The sequence below is a fragment of the Apaloderma vittatum genome, unplaced genomic scaffold (genome assembly GCF_000703405.1).
Source record: "Apaloderma vittatum isolate BGI_N311 unplaced genomic scaffold, ASM70340v1 scaffold21830, whole genome shotgun sequence".
Lineage (NCBI taxonomy): Eukaryota > Metazoa > Chordata > Aves > Trogoniformes > Trogonidae > Apaloderma > Apaloderma vittatum.
In genome coordinates this window covers 1-20,186 of record NW_009696519.1, presented here as the reverse complement: position 1 = coordinate 20,186, position 20,186 = coordinate 1, and the positions used below count along the sequence as shown (strand labels likewise).

The following is a 20,186-nucleotide window of genomic DNA, read 5'->3' as shown; positions in this document are numbered from 1 at the left end:
CGCTCTTCCATCTCTCTACTGAAGAACTGGTTGGATTCCCTAGTGCAGTGAGACACCTAAAAATATGCTCAACCACATACATGAACATCAGTAATCCAGTGTCAGCAGAACAAAGCCTGGAAACAAATTTTATTCACTGCAGTGGGACTCAGATGGTTTTGCTTAATTACAAAGAAACAGCAGTCCTTGGGAGATGGGCTTTATCCAAGCAATTCTGCAGGATAAGTAAGACACCATTTGGAACCACGGCACTTCCAAGCACCAGTGCCGGGAATCTACCTGTGACTAGTAAAAGTTAGAGACAAGGGTCCTACACAGATCCTACATGAAGATGGAAGAGCAAAACTGTCAAAGGTGGGAATTGTGAGAGGCCACTGTGTAGCAAGTCAAACAAAGCTTTGCTAATTCAAGCAAAAAGAGCTGCCAGATTTGAGTTATTCCTGAACTACCAAGGAACCTGTGGCAATCAAACGCCCTTCCTCTTTAGGAGGGGCAGGGGGTGGTGGTGGTGAAATCACATCAAAATTTTGTCAGATGAAAATGAACTCCCTTGACTTACCCTGGGATTCCGAATTTTACCTAGTGCTCTGTTGATCACTGGACAGGCACCAGAGTATCTGAACCCTTTAAGCAAATATACTCACCTCATGCAGATTTTCTTGGTCATTTACTAGTGAAAGCCACTCCAGTTTTAAATGCAAATGTCCGCTTGTTGTCTTACTTAAGGGAAACCACTAAATGGAGACAATAGCGTAACTTGAGAAATGTGAGGCAGAATAATTTTTATATATATGGTGCAGTCTCTGAGACTTACGTACAATAGACAATACGAATTCTACTTTAAGTGCCTCAGGTTGCATTTTTGACACTTCAATTATAGCAAGCCCATCTACTTAGAAACACAAGCCAGAAAAAATGAAAACAAGATACCCAGATACACGCAAACCACATGGGTATTTCCAGTGAGAAGTAGCACAAGACAGGCATCCTGGCATCGTTAGCAGAGTGTTGGGTTGTAGGGTCAACCACAATAAGACCAGATCATTTTTTCCCTCAGCGACCAGACTGCTTCACCAAACTTTATCTGTAGCCTTGTACAAAACATTCGGTACGTACAGGACACCAGATATACACACTAGATACTCCACCACTGCTGGCTCAGCAGAACCTCAGGGATGTTTGAAGTTGCCAGCTTGACTGTAAAAAGTATTGCAATGGCTACATCATGTTTTCTGAGCAAAGGTATTTTTTTCTTTTTGTGAAAACACCACAATGCAAGTGCACAAGGAGCTTTAAGCACACACAAACAATGCAGTAGCAGAGAGAGAGCACAAATGAGAGCACGCAAGCATACACCACCAACCACACTTGGAAACAAGCTGTGATCGTTACCTCATCAACAATTCTGTCATTCATTACATCCACTAGGCTTATAAGCAAGCTGAAAGATAAAAAGCAATCATTTCAGTGTATATTTAGGCATATAGCATACTGCTGTTGGAGAGGTAAGAAACCACCACCAAAAAAGCCCACGCTCAAATCTGTTGCAGAAGACAGCTTCTCCACATCACCTGCGTGTGTGTGTGCGTGCGTGCTGGAATGCATTCACACTCCTGCAGTCTCCCCCTTAAAACACTTTCAGAACAAAAATAAATTTGAAGCAAATCTCATGTAATGTAGTAACTATCTCTTCTGATGGCTTCCTAGCATTCCTTGCAGGAGTTTGGGACTGGTCTAAAGAACTACTTTGTTCAAAGTTAGTTGCACTAGGAACTTAGAACTTGGTACCAATATCCAGACAAGGGGAATAGCTTCCTTAATATTAAATCTCTGCTGTGAATAATCTGGGTGCCCTGTTGAAGAAGTTACTTGACTCCAAGCAAGGGTCATGCTAATTTACCTGCCCATAAAGTCATCTTTATCTGGATCTTCATCGTACAAGTCCACTTCTAAGTCCTGACCAGGCACTTCATGAACAACAAACTGGAAGAGAAAGAAGTATTGATTAAAAATAGAAAGCATTCACATAGGTTCATATAGGTTCAGGCTATGGACAAAACCATGTCTTCACAGCTGTATAACACAGTAAGGACACTCCCTGCTGTTCTGTGGCTGTCTAACAAACATGATGGATTACAGGTGAAGATATTTTAAAAGCAGTTTGCTTGGTTTTGAACTACAAGTTAAACCCCTCAAACTGGTATCCCTATGAAGCAGGGAAGAATCGATGCTAGATCAGACTACAGCTGCACTGCTGCACTGATTGATATTTAAAGCTGTACTTTGCGCCTCCTCCAAAAACCCACACATGTAAATCGGATCAACCTGAATGACATTTCAAGTTTGCAATATGAATTTGAACTTGTTTAAGGGACAGAAATGCCTTGATCAAGTAACAAGGAAGTCCACCTGCTCCAGTGCAGTCAGCTAAGAGAAGGTCCTCTAAGCACAAGGATGTAAACGGCTGTAAATCCTACAGATGGAAAGATCAAAAGATTCAGTACCTCAAACGTCTCATTCCAAATGGGATTAAGATCTCGGGAAACTGTCTTGCTGCGATACTGCACCGTGCCAACACGAAGAAGAGCATACGGGTCAGACTTCCCTCTGATTGCACCAAGGAAACTGTCTTTCTGGACAAGGTTTTCGGCTTCTAGCAGATGAACCCTTATTACTCCCTGAATAAAAGAAGATACAAAATTGGTCATGAAAGCATGATATTTGGACAATTATAATATGCTACCTCCTAAAGCTAGTTATTTCAGGCAGCAAGGGTGGTCACCATGACAGTTTTGCAAAGACATGCATTTTGATGCAGTATATTTCCAATTACAGCTGTATTAAAACCCTCTTTCCACCATTTACCTAGAGGAAAAAAGAACAACCCTTAACAGATACACAATCCAATCTAAATAACTGGGTAGGAAGTATTCTTCAATTTATTTTTTAATCAGAAACATACATATGCACAGAGGACTACAGCCACAGTCAAATCAAGTGTGAAGATCAATTCCCGCTGATTGAAGGAGGAACAAAACACCCATTGGCAGGTTCTTATTTTACTGTAGAGTGGCCATTCAACTTTAATTTTGTGATGCAAGCTTGCAGTAGGGAGCATCCCTTTGTGATTCATTTCTGTTCACCCTCATTAATGAGTGTATTAGGTATTTGATAAATGAAGGAGAGAGAAGATCTAGATATACATCAGGTATTCAGGAGATTGTTGTTGGGGTTTTTTTTTGTGATTTTTTTTCTGTAACAAAGAGACAGCATCCTCTCAGCTCCTTATTTATACCCCTTCACAGCATTAGTAAAAAAATTAAGTAGCCTGACACTTATTGCTCATGTATTTACTTTACCTAACCAAAGAACTGCAGAATTCTCAAATGAGACTGAAGGTTTAAATTGGCAAATGAGTTAAGTGTCTAAATAGACTTCTTATGCCACACATAGGGGGGTAAGAACACCCCCAGCTCCCTCGCCCCCAAACCATGAACTGTCTGACATTTGCTTTTATATTTCTGAAATATTACATACAGAAAGCCTACAATCCAGGTTGAAACAGCTGATGCAGGAACCTAAGACACTAAGCTTGCACGCACCCACATTGCAGCAAACACGCACTCAGGTAGATTAACACTCCCACTTTAAAAAACCAAACTCACATGTGGGATAGGGAACCTCAAGTGGGCGATGTTCACGTTCTTTTTCAGAGGCACTGTGATCCTGTTCGGCAAAACCAGCCGTGCAGCAATGAAGTCTTGAATGAGCGAGTCTGACACTACACTGCAGATGGAGAGAAGAGAAAAAAGCAACTTAAATCTCTACAATGCATCACAATTTCAGTTGGAATGAAAGAATGAGGCACAGTGAAAGAAACAAGGACTGCAAGATGAGTGATACTGCCTGCTTTCCCCCAAAGAGTTATCAACCACTGGAACAGGCTGCCCAGGGAAGTGGTTGAGTCCCCCGCGCCGGAGATGTGGGGCTTAGGGACATGGTTTAGTGGTGGACCAGCAGTCTTAAGTTTATGGTTGGAGCTGACCTTAAGGGTCTTTTCCAACACAGAAGGAAAGTCCTCTCCTACTCCAAATATGAAACCAGGAACCCAAAAGCCCTTGGTCAGGCTGTGAACTTTCCTGTCAAAAAAATCCCACAGGAAGGTCACAGAATTGTCCCTTCTCAGGGTACGGCCAACTAACACAGTTTGTACATGAGGACAGATGACTGTGTCCAGTTTCTTTGCTTTCTTAAGTACGAGCAATTCATTCTAAAGGGAGAGCTCTTGTTCAACCTGTACTTCAGCCTATTCACTGTCAGGTGTGTTTTGCTCCAGCTTTCATGTGCAGTGCTGATGGACAAGCAATGGTTTCTGTGTTTGAATCCCTGTGAGTGAACATTTAAGACACCAAATTTGCACTTAATTATAAGAGAGGCTGTAGGTTGGAACACCTACATACCTCCTCCCTGCAAGGATTAAGGAAATCATGTTAGAGAAAAACAGATTAATTCTTCTGATAAAAACTGGAGCTCTCAGGGCAAACATCAGAGTAAAAGGCCACTCTGGCCTCAAATTAAAAGAGAGCTTCCTCTCACTCAACATCAAAGGTCTTCAGAGACCCTTTAATGCACATACTGGCACCTAAAGTAGCCAGCCACTTCCTATGAGTCTGCAAACCATGAGCTGCAGGGGAAGAGAGGGGAACAGATGCGTTTGTGTTTCAAGGGAGAAAATAATTTTCTCCTTACACTATGGAACAATGACAATATGAATCTCTAATCTGGAAAAGCAGTCTGAAACTTACAGTACTGAAACTCACTAAGATTTTCATTCTTGCTGTGTAAGATTTGTGTACAGGATCAACCCAAGAGGCATTGGGCAAGAGTTACATTTTCTGAAGAACCTAAAGGGTGAGCAGATGACACAGAAAGAGAAGAACACTTCTGCTTATAAATCTGGTGCAGTTTTCTTTATCATGGATTGTATTTCAGTTCATCAGAAGGACTGTGACTCTGTGATACCTAGTCTTTTTTCACTTTAAGGTAAACAAATATAAGCACAAACTGCCTGTCACCTCAGTCTGCTCATCTACCTTTATAAGTAACTGGCACACGGGAAACAGAAGGGCTCATTTTTTACTTTACAGATGCTTGTAGCTTGGGGAATTTACTATTTCCATCCTAAGTCCCAAATGCAATGAAGTGATTGAAGCAATTTTGACAGAACATAAAAAAAAGCACCCTCCTCAGGTTCAAACTCCACAGCCAGATACGACAGCATGAGTATCAGTGAAGCACCTTCTGCACCTCACTCTTGAGATGGTTACTGGAGAAAGCCATCCTAGCTCCCAAAGGCTTTTTAAAGAAGAATAAAGTAAAGCAGAATAGACACTTACTTAATCCCTGGGACATCCAGGACGTTGCTCATGCCTGCCCAGTTGATTTCCAAGTGCTACATGGTCAAGGAGAAAAACAATACAGGACTGTTAAAATTTATTTCGGAACAAAGGTAGAATTTCAAGGAGAAGTAAGTGCTTCTGAAACAAAGCCAGCTGTTTAAAGAAAGTAAAACCTGCATGAGTAAGTGACTGCATCTATACATTAAAAACAACTGCTGCTATCAATTTCCTTATCTATTTTTACCTGCCATACCTGGAATGAAGGTATCACTGGGACTTACTCTGCAAGCACATTCAGTCCTTAGCAATGGCCACTGGCAGATGCCCTGAGTTCATGCGTAGTAAATCCAGCAGCTCTACTTAGACTTTGAAGTTGTTTCCTCATCTTTTCGCTTAAGGGTTGGCCTATACCCTAAGGCAGGGGGATTTACAAACACCACCCAACTTCATGAGTCTGTATTTCTATTCACACAATAAACAATTTTTTTTTCATGTGCTAAAATAACTCTACTACATCTAAACACAAAAAAACACCTCATCCAAGATCAAAAAAGTATGGCTTCCATGAACTCAGGCAGAGGATAACCCACAAGCAAGCAAAGCTATGTGCTATAAGATAATAAGATAACAAGACTAGAAGGTTTCTCATATTTTGTTAAAATACAGTTCAACTACAAGGTGCAAGACCTTAAACAGATAATCTTTCAAAGCACGACCATGACTGAATGGTCTCTAAGACGACTGCACTTAAAATCTATGAATGGCAAGATTTCAAAAATCCACCTGCTGGGAACCTTGCAAAGTCCTAGGAAATGGCTCCTGTGCTGTCACCTTTGGAAAGTCCTCCCATTCTGAGCGTGAAGCAAGTAACTTTTCAGGCACTACCACAAAAGAATAGGGCAAACTAATTCCTGGCTTGGAGCATTAAACAATTCTGGAATTTGCTATTCAAACATCTGCACTGTAAGGCATTCACAGTCATGGAGTTTGGGTTACCAGCAACAGACACCTTCGTGTCACTCAACTGAAGATCTACCCATGCATTGAGATGGACTCAGGAGCAAGAAGGCTGCAGAGTGCAGTTCACTACTGACTCACCGGTTTCTGCATAAAAAACAAGGTCACCGCTCCAATAAAAGGTGCATCAGTTAGAAGAGGTTCCAATATCACCCGCAACGTCCCATACAACTGCAAACAGAGCAGACCAAGGTAAGCTGAGTCCGAAGGTACTCTCAGGATGCAGTTGCAAAACTGTGAGCTTTTCAGTGATGGAGATAATTTTTAAAATCCTACTTGAAGTCTTTTTATTTAGAAATCAATAACAACAATAATCTGCCCCCTTCTCAGCCCAAACCTTTGCTAAAGATACCAAGCAACCCTTTCTAAGTTTGTGGACTCTCTCTGCAAGCCTGACTGCTGTACAATGGAGCGATCTGCCCATTAGCTTCCAGCATTGTAAGAACAGATTGTTGGTCTAATGTATATCAGTTTGCGAAGACTCTGGCAGAACTGGCTCTTTTGAAGTTCTCTACCAAGATGCAGCTGAATCCCCATGGCAGAAGCTGGCCCACAAGAGCTTAATGCTCTAGCACTGACCCCATCTGAGTCACACTCAGAAGCTTAAAAGTGTTATTTAGGTGCTTTGCACAGAAGGCATCATTTCCCCATCCAAAACACAAGGAGATAAAGCCAATCGTTGGCAGTTTCCCTGTTAAGTGTCATGATCTCCCCCCCAGGACATGCTACCTCCTGCCACACACAGCCCGGAACAGACAACGTTAGCAATGCACGCACCTGTACACCTTTCACTCCAAGATTAAATTTCGATATGTCCATGTGAATCTCACAGTCTCCTACGTAACTGAAAGAAAATTCCCATGTTATTCCACCTTCTGCAATAGTTCAGTGAGAAATTTTGGGCTGTACAGAGTATAAATGAAATTAGTTTCATGATTGACAACCTGACCCACAGGCAGAAATGGATTTTCAAGCAACTGAGAAGGGAAAGTTGAGCACATTGAACAAGGGTCAGATCTTCACAAGAGAAGCCCTGCAGTCAGCTGGAATATTGATTTACCTGCAAAATGTCAAAGCAACATCTGTATTTCAGGATTATTTTTCCATTCTTAAGACAGGCAGGTGGCTGAGGCAAGCTTGCTTCAAGGAAGGGATCAATGGGCTCATCCAAAATTTCAAGTCACAGTAATCGCCCTCTTGCTTCCTCCTCTGCCAAAGGCTCGGTCCCAGCCCACAACCTGGTGACCCAGCTCCCAGGCTGATGCAGACCCATCCTGCCATTACTTAAGGGGTCCTCACGTTGCTCACAACCAAAAACCCCATAGATCACCCTTACCCACAACCCAAAAGCCCACTTGAAGAACAAATTCATTACTAAAAATAACCTGGGTTTTTTTGTGGCTGAATTAAAAGACAACAACTTAAAGCACGTTTTGGTCTGTTGCCATGGAGAACATCAGGTTTTAAACCCAACAAATTCCGAGTGCAGTAGTTTCACAATTTAGACTTTTATTAAAAGCACAAACATTACCTTATGCAGAAATGGACAGCCACTCCCCAAGGAGCAGATTTTAGCAGATTTGTTGATGCCTCTGGCAGAAAACAATTGAGGGGAACTACTAAGTTTCAGTGCTCTGACAAATAGCTCTTGCTAGATGCAGACACACCAACACCCTGCAGGTAAAGCAGGGTGTAAAGCTACCACAGCACAGTGAATGTGCTGTGCTTGCCGCCTGCATGCATAATTTGACCCCGTAATCAAAGAAAAAAGACAAGATTTTTGTTCTGACCACATGTATATGGGCAAATAGTGCTGCAATTGCCACTAATTCACACTGTAATCTGCACAGACTTCCTCCTCGCTCCAAAAAAAAGTGCCAAGAATGTTTAACAGTGTGAATGTCTCCATTTTTGCAAGCAAAGCTCTTGAATACTTGTTTACAGACAGCCACTTAACAGAATTTTAAAAGCTCATAACACAAATCACAGCCTTTAATGTTAGAGCATTCTGATTTCTTAAATAACCAACCTCACAGGCCATGCCAAAATTAACACAATCTTCCTTATTTGCCAGTCACGTAACTAAACAAACTTATTTTTACGTTTATTGACTTCTACAATTTTCACGTTATCTTACAGCTCATTACATTGAGTGCTAGTAGAGCTTTGTCACAATAATACTCTAAAAAAGAAGCCAAAATGAACTCCTCAATTTGCAGTAATCAATCCAGGAGGATTTAATCCAACTGTTGCCAATGTCCAACACAACAAATAATAGTTTTGGTGTTTCGATCTACAACCTTTATATCTTTCCACCACAGTCAAAAATTCTTCCCACCCAGTTCTACCTGTCTCTTTTCTCCAGATACATACAGTTGTGTTTTAGGGTCTAGATGCCAGAGAAGTCTTTACCCCTTTTATCAGAGCCTGAGCCTTTAATTATCCATAAGTCTGCTTCTCATAGGCATCACCCCCACACCAGGGTGCTTAGTTAGAAGGACGTGCTCTTCGTTCATTAGTTTTACTCATTTCCAATCCAAGCTGCTCATGCTTTCATCTCAGCAGAACCTTGCTGTGCTCTCTGCTGTCCTCCCCTAGACGGAGCACACCTGAGCCAAGCTCAGGACTTGACACCCAGAAGTGTGTAGGGATGTCTATGTATCCCTTTAGAAAAGGCACGTGCAATTCTTGCCCTTTAAAGTAATTCCTCACAGGCCCCACCTTCTCATCGCTGCACGCTTCTTTTGACTGCTTTCTCCAGTTCTGCATCAGATGACAGAGACTGTCTTTGCAGATTTGAAAACTTGCCAGTTAGGAAGTCCAGAGACTCTTTTAAGAGTAAATTGCAACGCATACACATGTTTTAATACATATAAATTATTACACTATTCTTCTGTGGTATCTCATGCATTGTAAATGCCATAGAATAGCATGGAAATGAAAATTCAAAACACTTCCAATGAAAAATTATTATGAATATTAAATTAGACTAATTAAATAGGAAGCAACTGGCTTGCAAGATTTCCTGGCAGGTAACAGTACCTTCAAATACTTTGAAACTCTGATGATTATGGCCAATGATTACACAGCTACATAGCAGCTCAGGCAACTGCAGAATTACTGGGAAGAAAAGCACCTGTAGGAGGTCAAGTGGCTGCTCTTGAGAAGTTCTCATTTTGAAAAATGCAGTTTTGGAAAATATTTTCGAATGCTTTAACATTAATTCATTCGGAGAATGCAACTCTCAGCTCCCTATGCTCAGGGGACAGATTCATGATTCAGATCTGGGGCAAATTGTTTAGAAATCCCAGGATATTGCCAGTTAATTTCCAGCTGGGATCCCATATTCCAGATTTGGGGATTTCAAAGCCCAGTCTGGCAGGGATTTCATCTTTTGTTTAGACACTGCAAGAACTCTGATACAGTCTTATGTGTCACGTGAAAGCTGTAGATCAGGTATATTTCCACTGTAAAGTAGATTCATGAATAGGATTACAGGCACCAGGACCTTCAAACAGATAAATGACAAACTTTGTACAGAAGACCCGAGGGCAAGCAGCAATTAACTCAACATTTCTGTTCAGTCCTTAAAGTTGTGACAAAATTCACACAACTTAATTTACGCCAACTGGGTGCATCATCTTGGGGACCAAGTAAAAGATTCTGAAAGAAGACTTACAGCCTCCTTCCTTGCTTTTGCCAAAAGGTCTCTGTGCTTCATAAGTAATCGCCTCTGAGCCTTAGTTTTCCTGTCAAAATCTCAAGTACAGCCCTTTCACTTGGGACAGTCAAGACTAATGACACAGTGCTCCACATAATTGTTCCCAATGCTCTGATGCTATGGACATGTAAGCTCTTGGTAACAGATTCAATTAAAGCAGCTTCACCACGCAATACCAGATCTACTGTGCCACTGGCTCTGCTGACAGCTATTGCCCATACAAGTAAGGGACCTCTAAGGCTATTTTTCACAGTTCCCAAGCAAAGGATGCAATTTGTGATATCACACTACACATTTAACACAGAGGAAAGGAAGCTCTTCTTCACATGGCACAGACCTGAACCACAGCATTCAGTACCGTGCCACGTTATGGAGATGAGGAGCACAGATGAAAGAAAACATTTGATGGATCACATGTCTACGAGTGGCTATTAAAACTACACAAATGATCCACACAGACCTCAAAGGAAAGCTGAGAGAAAGGTTTTTTTCTGCTCCTGCCCTTTTCCTATGTTTTTCCCTGGCCTAGTCAAATCCTCTGGGCTTCAGAGACTAGGTGCCTCCGGTGGGGAATAAAACTCTCCTCCTGTACTGCTGTGAGACTGAAAGCAAGAAGCATTTCCAGAGCATGCTGAGATGTCTGGATGCAAGACAGTGCCTAACACACAGGGTAAGTCAGCACTGGCGCGGGGCAGGGCTGCTTCCCATCAGGCCCTGTGGGAACCGGCTGCTCAGCTGCCTGCAGTGGTGAGCCAGCCAACAGGCCACGCTCACGTGCATTCACCAGTGAGGGAACTCCCACAAAATTACAGCCAGCAAGCACTGAGGCAAAGGAGTCATGTTTATAACATGCAGACATGTTAATCCTTTAATGTCTACTGCAACACAGCCACGCTTCTCTGAAACCTAACCCAAGAGAGGGAAGTCAGTCGCTGCAGTCTCGGCATCATGAAGAGGACCCCGCTAGCAGCCACAGCACATCACGCTTCTCCAGAGCTGATGAACACATCAGTAACTGGCAATCCAGAAAAAAAGACAGATACATAACACTTGTGCTCACAGATTTGCTTCTCTCCATTCCTGGAATCAATATACTACTGTACAGTGCACAACACCCAGCTTAGTTGCAGAAGCTGATGTTAATGTATTAATTTAAGAGAAGCTATGTCCTTAACACAGCCCAGGAGAAGAGATCCCCATAAGGGAGATGAGGTAATCTGAACACTCCTGCAAGAACACAGAAAATACTTGGGTTATCAGATGACAGTTCAGGTTAAGTTATCAGAACAAGGAACAGAAGTGTCTGGCCAGTTTGGAGATGCTGATGGGTCTGCCAGAGGGACAGGAATGAGGAGGTGGGGGAATCCCTCTGCAGAGGATTGTTAAAAGACACTGAAAAAGAGTATGTGGGAGAAGCAGCCTGGAGAAGTAGTTTAACAGCAGAAACCTCCTGCAGAGCCTTAAAGGCATCAAATCCCTCCATCTCAATGTGGAAAGCACAAATGATTTGCCAAAGGCCCCTAAAACTGGTCTGGGTATTACAAAGAGCACTGCACTGACAGCTTCGAAGCACAACATCTTTTGCCTGAAAATCAAGCATGCCATTTTGCAGGGAGCAGTGGTGCTCTGCCAGGGCTGGGGATGCTGCCATGCCATTGCCACATTAAGCAGCACAGCTCTGAGCAGCTCTGTGCTGTTGCCAAAACACTCCATAATTTCAACTGCTTTTTCCTGGCATTTTCATGAAGAAAGGCCATTTAAATTAGGCAGCTCAATTGCCCACTGAATTTACTGAGCTACAGCAGCATGCAAGTGGTAATTCCCCCAGTAATTCCATTCTCCAGGCTAAAACTTTTGCCAGAAGAAAGTTTAGCTCTGCAGTGGCAACACAAAACACACAAGTTCATTCAAAACAGCCTGGGAGATATCAAACGTTTTATCTAATTTTGTTGTTGTTGTTGTTAACAGAGCCAGAGGCAGTTTTTTGCTCAGAGAACAGCTGTAATAAAATTAAAAAAAAGCAATGTGTTGGGTGGCCCATGGAACAAACAGTGAGTAAAACAAAAGGATTAATCTAGGGGAAGGAATTAAAGAATAAATAGCATAAACAGTTCTGGAAGAACTGGAGAGGCTGGACTGTCAAGGAACCATAGTGGGGCAAGAAAGACCAAACACCTCCATGCCTGAGAGCTGTCAGAACAGAAAATACAGTTCCAAAACTTAGGTTCTTACTGTCATGAATGGCAAAGCCAAGGGACAAATCCTTACACCCATGGCAGCAGTGATGAGCAGCACTGATGAGCCAGAGCAGGTGACACCTAGACCTGTGCAGATAACACAGTTTTCTGACCTAAAGATTGACGCACAACATCTCACTTCTGTAAGTTTTGAGGACATCCAGCTGAGAGACAGAATATCACCTATCATTCTAGGTTGGTAAGATAAGGACCTCTCCACCTCATGCTGATCTTAGAAGACCACATGCCCAGTCTGGCTCAACAACTCACACACAGCTGTCAAAAAAGCAGCAAGTTAAGAACCTTTTACACAATCAATGATGTAATGTTACCATATCTGCAGGTCTAGGATAATTTGTCTTCTGTTGATCTCTTTAGTGTAGGCTTTTATTCCGTTGATTCTAGGGCACTGAAATAAAAACAAGTAAGATACGACATAATTAATAGCGTCCAAGCTAAGCCCAAGTGAAAAGTCCTACTCACTTCAATCAATCTGAGTACAGAAGCATTCATTAACGACTTTGCACAACTGCATGTAAAGTATGAGTATGTCAGTTTTTCCCCCAAAGAGGTAATGTGCACAGCCTCGGCAGTCCTCAGATACAAGGTTGGTTGCAAGTAGTCCATGCTGCAAGCCTTAGGAGGCACCGAAAACTCCTGCAGGAAGGGCATAACAAAAAGAAGCATGGACACACGCCCCTTTTTTCTATCTCCAGTTCCATGATACTGACAGTCGGTGGGAAGGCATGTGTGCGCCTCCTATATGATCTTTCCTTCACAGTTGAGACACTCAAGACAACACAAGGAGGGAACAAACGAGGCAGCAGTGTTGTATCAATACCACTTTGTTAAGCACACCGATCTATTAAAGAGCTGAACACCAGACTCTCCTTGCACCTGAACTTCTCAGAAAGGACTGAACTGCAAGCGTTGCAAAGGATTCACACTACCTTCTCGCCAAAGTGGATCTTGGTAAAGGTGCATGTTTTCAGATGTACATTCCTTGCTCTGATTTTTGGTTCAAGAACTTCTTTAAATGTTTTTTCCATGATTGTCCCAAAGTATGGCCAAGCCTGGACAAGGACCTAAATAGCAAAAGTGGAAATACACTGAAGATTCTTTGCATAAGACACCTGCTGTTCAGAAAGACACACAGATTACAGAACACCTGGCTATTAATGTCTATCCTTTTAAAATACCAAGCCACATTTGTGCTCCTAAGTCATCCTTATGGAAGGATCCATTTCAGCACCTCAGAAATGTGTTTTAGGAACTGAAGGGTGAGTTTTCAGCACCACAGAGTCCATTGACTGCTTCTAACCATAGGGGATGAGCCAGCAAAGCCCAGGGTGAAAGTCTCTAAAACACAATCGTCCCTAATTACTCTAAAGTGTCACACATTCCCTGGATTTAGGTTTATTTAGAGAGGAGTGAGACAAAAGAAAATTTGCTAAAAAGAAAACCAGGATAGTTACTGGATGCCGATTTGTAAATTCAGCTATTTTGCTTTGAATTCCAGAGTCCAGTTTCAGTGAGAGCTTCACTACACCGGCTGATGGGAACATCTGCCTCAGAGCTCTCTGGGAACCTCCGTGGTAAGAGGAGACACCACTACTTTTGCTAAAATAATAAATAATACTACATCCACGTATATGCAGATACACATATATACACACACACACACTTACTTTTGTTTTAATCTCAGGATTAAATGTTGTGGGCAATTTCATCAAACCTCTATCCACCAGGCACACATTTGGTTCTCACCAAAACCTGAGTGCCAACTCCATACTTAAGCAGCTCCAAGACTTAAGTACAGACACCGGTATGATTGAGCTGTATCCTAGTGACCGGATAACCTTCTCACACTTGGCGTGTAGAGTTTGTGCTGTGATGCAGCTCAGAGCCCCACAAACCAGAGTTCAGAACTCCTCACCTTGTTCAGCCACTCCACTCGTTCAACATCAGGGAAGTGAACCTGGATGCAAAGAAAAATAAAGTAAGTGCCATGTACCATCTGTTTCAACACACAGCAACACATTCAAAAGATACTAGAGTGTGGAACAAGTTTGAGAATGAGCTGAGATCCCTCTGCCCTCATACTACATCCTTTATAATTAAGTACCTCCTTGAAAAATTGTAACAGGCAAATAAAATAGTAAAAAATAGTAAAAGGCAAAAGAATACACGTGCACTGACGTACCAATATGCCTCTGGGCACATTTATATGATTAAAGCAAGTGTCATATCCTGTTTATGATGCAAAGCAGCATCATATTTCTCATCCTTCTCTTGGTCACGCCTTGGGAAGCCACGTGAACCTGCTTCCCTTCATGATCATGAGCTGTGCAGGACCTGTTTCCTGTACTGGCTCACCTCAACTAGGACACCAAAAGACAAGTGTCCCGGAAGATAAGAACTCACTTGGGAAACTCAATTTATTGGCTGTGGCAGCATTTTTCCACTAATATTAACATAGTGCCAACGGCCTCAGGGGAAAGAAGCACTGTAAGAGTTCAAGGCTGTTAGCACACGCTATCATGTGTAACAGTCCAGTGTTTTCACCTCTCGGATCTTTTTAAGATGCTGAGGACAAATCAAAATTAAGTAGTCACTCACGCATGATGTTTTCAAGTTGGACACATCAAATGCCAACAAGAAATCGATGTGTCCATTACAACAAAATCCCTCCAGTTCCCCAAAGTGATCCCTTGCTTAATCACCATCAAGACACCTGGATACGAGGCCACTCTCAAGTAACCAGCTGATCTCTCAGACCCCACCAAGAAGCTGCTGAGCAAAAAGCCGCAATCACCTTACTACAATCACCCAGGAAAGTCTTACGGACGTGGTGTTTTTTGCTGCTGCTACAAGCTGGAGGCAGGTTACTGCAGAATGAAAGGACAGTGCAGCAGCTTCTCAGAATGCACATGTGGGCCCTGCTCAGCTCTACAAGAGAACCCAAATACAACGGGACTCCTTTGACTGTCATCTAGCCTGACAACAGTAATTGGGTAGGACGATACAATACCTGCTGTGAACTACACTCCTCAGTCAAAGGCTTGCAGTTTAACTCAGCAGCTCAGAGAGGTGCTCAGAGATGTTTGGATGGAATGAATGAGTTTGCCTTTTATTCCAGCTTCATGTATGATTTCAGAGTCTGTTTCCCTTGCCCAAATAATGCTTCAAATTATCTCCTATTCTTGCATTTCAAAAAAAAAAAAAGAAACCAACCCAAAGTGATATTACTGTATTCTTTATAAGCAATTTCTTTTGACGCTCTAAATAGCAATTTTTCCACTAAATAAGACAACAGAAGTTCACTGAAATGTCAGCCTATCCAGTGCTATTTACATGATAAAGTGAGAATGCAGCATCAGCAGGGACAATCGATAGTGAAAAATTACCGCTGATATTTTACAGGAAGGCGGATTATGTGAATCAGGGGACCTCCACTTCACCTGCCAGACTTCCATCTTCCACCAAAGGGCACAGAGATCCTGGGTAGCCCAAAAGCAGCTGGTCCCTACCTCTAACGCAACTGCCAACGCCAGCATTTGTCCCACAGCACAGGCAGGTACAGCGGGGATGGAAGGAGCATGGTGAGCTGTCCCTCAAAAGACATCACAGCAAGGAGAGGGATGTGACCCAAAAGGAAGGATGGACAACAGGGCAACAATTAGGCTACCACTTTCCAATAAGAAAGCCACAGCCTACATGTGAGATTCACCAGGGTTAAGGGGAGAAAGCACAATATAAGCCACTACAGTTGGCTGGCATTATTCACTAGAGCCAAAGCTGCTAGAGATGCAATTGCAAGAGGTGACCAAGAAGCAAGCTGGTGGCCAAAGAGAGTTGGAACAGCATCCAGGAGCATGAGGGAACAGGCAAAAACCGTGAGGAGGGGGGGAGCAGCTAGACCCACCTTAAGAAAAAGAAAAACCGAATTCACTATTTGAGCTATAGACACCCAAGCCAGACAGCCCAGGGCAAACTCCCAAAGCAACCGTAATGAATCATGTATCGCTGTGTCACACCTCGGATTGCTGCGGTAGGATCAGCAGTCACCTGTGGTATCTTCCCATCCTGCATTCCCATGTCTGCAACACAGCTTCTACTCATGCACTCTGTGCCTCAGTTTCCTTTGACAGACGGAAGAAGTAGCACTGCTGTAGCTCAAAGGTACCAAAGACCATCAGGAGGTCCTTTGCTAACACAACCGGGCTCTTGGAGGCAAACACCACAGAAACTGGATGACTGCATGTCTCTGGCAGAAAACAGCTTTCTGCCCATTACGAAAGGTCACCAAACTTCAGTGGGTGGCCAATGCCACAGGTCAACCGTACTCAACAGTGTGAATTCAATGAGCAGCTCCGCAAAAGAAGCAGAGCTTGGCATCCAAGCGTTGCATCTAGATTATCCTCTGTCTAGCAAGACACCAGCTTTGAGCAAAGTCTTTCCTACCCACAGGGTATTCCCATAATGTGCACGTCCCACCAGCAGAAGATGAGTTCTGCTCTAGTTCAGCCCAGTGACACCACCAAGCTCCATTTTTGACCCAACAGCTTATTCTAACAACTTAATGTGTCATAGTACTTTCTGGAAAAAAAAACAAAACACCACAACCCAAGCATCTGTAGTTCTATACTTTTTAATCATGTGCTCTGCATTGCAGATTCCCTTCTGACCCCTGTTACTGGAAAAAGCCCTGGCAGCAAGGTCCTGTCCTCCAGCTTGTCATCAGTACAGCACAGGTAAGAGAAGCCCCAAACACTTCCTGCTAAGCCCAGAACCAAGCACCAAGAGCTTCTAGAGTTAACACTAAACCAGAATAAGGCTTAGTCCTGCAGCCTTGGGCAAGTCACACTATCAAAATCAGTTTTTCCCATTTACAAATGCAAGCACGCTTCCTGCCAATATTTCAGGAATGCTGCAAAAATTACTTAGCATTTGAAAAGAGCTTTGAAGATCAAAACTACTAGGTAAGGGCCAATTACTAGCAAGTAAAGAAAATGTACGTTTCTGCATGGCTCTACCTTGCCCTGGAGCAGACCACACCAACATCACAGCAATAGCAAAAACCAGCACAACAGTGCCATTCTGTTCAAATGCAACACAGGAATCTATCCACCAGGGCTGGGTTTGGCTTCTTTTCGTTTGTTTGTTTGGGGTTTCGTTTGCTTTTTTTGCTGTTTAGTTTTGTGGATTTTTTTAAGGGACAGGTTTTTTAGCTCCCCGTGCAAAGGCAAAAAAAAACCTCTAAACACACCTTTTGCTTGAATAAGGAATTAACAGGCAAAGTTTTAAAAGGATTCTCTGTACCCAGTAATAGAGTTTTCTCCCAGTAAAAGGAATTTAACATCAGGAAGAAATTGCGCATACTTGGATGCTCTTATCTGCAACCTGCTAACAGCTGCGAAAGCAACATGGACAAGTCACCAAGTCACCATCGCCCCAGAAGCAAGAACAAAAGTGGAAACCCGGCTACCTCTGCTCCTGGCACTGACTAGTTTTACAAAGTCATGCTAAAGGCTGCACTGGCTGAACTCAGGAAGTTTCACCTCGTCAAGACACAGAACTGTCTCTGCTCGACGAGCAGATTTCCAGCCTGGTTTCCTAAGGAGGCACAGCCTGCCCATGTAAGCTGTCTAGCACAGGAACGCCTCTATTCCAAACTCACCAGCTCGTTTCAGCTGGGAAACTGGTGCTGCAAAATAACCCTGCAAATTCCCTGAAGCAGATGGTTAAGCAGATGAGGGAAACCCTCCCAGCAACTCCCCTGAACAACTGCAATATAAATGTATCTCCCGATAACCAATACCAGGACTGAGCGGAGCCTGAGCAACATTGGAAGGAGCCACCACTGTTAGGGAGGACAGTTTTTAATCAACTAGTGCAATCAGTGAGTGGTTTAATTCTTCACTGGATGGGTCCTCCTCATTTTAGTACCAAGGACATGAAGAGACAACTATTTACCAATCCCCTAAGACACTGCCACACCTCCAAAACCTTTCCTAGGATTACAACACTGCAAACCAACCCATGCTCCCCCTAGCCTGAACTGTGTTCCTACTCCCACCTCTGCATGCCAGGAGAGAACATAAGGGATATTTTTAGAGCTGCTTCAACTGAAGGCTCATGAACACCAAAAGGCAAAAATGATAGATAAAAAAAGACGACACCACAGAGAATAAACTGAATGCACAGCAAGTGAGAATCAGCCTCCAAGACTGGCAGAGAGAAGCAGAAGATCAAATTCAGGAAGATGATAGAAGGAAAATTAAAGATGAGAAGTTAAAAATCCCCATCAAGTAGAAGTACAGTTTGAAAGCAAACACCAATTGATGAAGAACAAAAGTTACCAACACAGAAAAAGAAAGAAATAGAAATGGCATACAGATAAAAGCATGTGGTGTAGCCCCTTTATCGTTAAGTCCTACATTCTGCCTTCCCGCAGCCAGCTCCGAGAACTCACTGAGGCCTCTTGAAGAGGATCTGACTCCACCGTCTCTGCCAGCACACGCTAAGCAGTGGGAGACAGCGATGAGGTGCCCCTTCAGGGTGCTCAAAGGAGGCTGAACAGCCCCAGCTCTAACTCCCACTCCGCACACACCAGGTGCTCCTGTCCCGACCATCCCAGTGGGCTCTGCTGGAGTCTCCTCGTTTGTCAAAACCTCCCCTGTGTTTGGGGGATGCAGCGCTCGCGGTGCAGCTTTCTGAATGCCAAATACAGGGCAGTTGATAATCCATCCCACTAACGAAGCCTGACACTTTCAACCACAAAACCCAAGAACTTTCCACATTGCGTTTGTGTGCGTTGGGGGCAGACTCTGATTTTTCAATGATGACTAAGAGACTCAGTTTCTCATTATAAGACTCGGGGCACTCGAGGACAAAACACACCACTATTCTCACAGCATCATGGCAAGAGCCAACAGCACCACACTTATTAGTGCTCTGAATTGTTTTAAATGTCCTGTCAATAAAAACAAGTAGAAACCTCATTCAGAGACAGACTTCTGTGCCCAGTGGGAGGGAACACGTGTGAGGAGCTGCACTAGCTCTGCTAGGAGACCCTGGCCTCCCTTCTCAGAAGTGCCAACTGCCTTAGTTTCCCACAGTATTAAGGAGAGCCAAGTGCTGTAGGCTATATAAAACAGTCTGCCGACTACAAATGTCTCTACACAACACTCCTTACAAATAGAGCTCTTTGATACTCTCTTTCTTACAAGAAAAGCATTTCCCTACCAGTCCCTGACAGGTTTTTGAATGCTAAGCAAATGACAATGAAGAAAAAAAAAAAGCTCATCCTTTTTTTCCATTAGCCAATCAATTATACTCAACAAATAACCAAATATATAGAAAAAAAAGGTGCAGCTAGATTTTCAAGTTTCTTCACTTTAAAGCCTAAAGTGGGGAGGAACAAACGTGAAGAACAAACAGGGGTTGGCTTTACATATTACCAAGCGATGGCTCTTTAACTATCTGATTTTAAGCAGGTGAGGAGTATTACGCTTAGAGGTTTTCATCTTCCCCCCCCCCCCAAATAACACTAAAGAGAAGAAAACTTTCTGGATGAGAAGATCTAAAATATGCATCCTCTATACCAAAATACCTGCAATGTGACAGAGCACGTATCTGACAGAACATTTCTCCGAGGACAGGGCAGTCTATTCCGCAAGCCCGCTTCCAGTGACACGCACAGTTCCTCGACTAAACCAGCTTCCAGTCGCTCACCTTACTGAGTCAGACTTCAAAATCAGAGACGCTACAGCTCGGTTCGAGGCATCGCTGCCACCTCTTTCTTTTCGC

At 43.1% G+C, this 20,186-nt stretch overlaps 1 protein-coding gene across 1 annotated transcript in view; it reads right to left on the bottom strand.

The window, feature by feature from the left end:
- ESYT3 (extended synaptotagmin-like protein 3) overlaps positions 1–13,423 on the bottom strand; it is a 22,570-nt gene extending 9,147 nt beyond the window's left edge. Inside the window, exons 1-10 of the mRNA XM_009875170.1 lie at positions 13,325–13,423; positions 12,707–12,783; positions 7,194–7,260; positions 6,498–6,587; positions 5,397–5,452; positions 3,666–3,786; positions 2,505–2,678; positions 1,901–1,983; positions 1,393–1,441; positions 645–734 (exon numbers count right to left, since the gene is read on the bottom strand). Of these exons, the coding sequence (XP_009873472.1) occupies positions 645–734; positions 1,393–1,441; positions 1,901–1,983; positions 2,505–2,678; positions 3,666–3,786; positions 5,397–5,452; positions 6,498–6,587; positions 7,194–7,260; positions 12,707–12,783; positions 13,325–13,423 (906 nt within the window). The remainder of the gene's footprint in view (positions 1–644; positions 735–1,392; positions 1,442–1,900; positions 1,984–2,504; positions 2,679–3,665; positions 3,787–5,396; positions 5,453–6,497; positions 6,588–7,193; positions 7,261–12,706; positions 12,784–13,324) is intronic.
- Between the last annotated feature and the right edge of the window lie 6,763 nt (positions 13,424–20,186).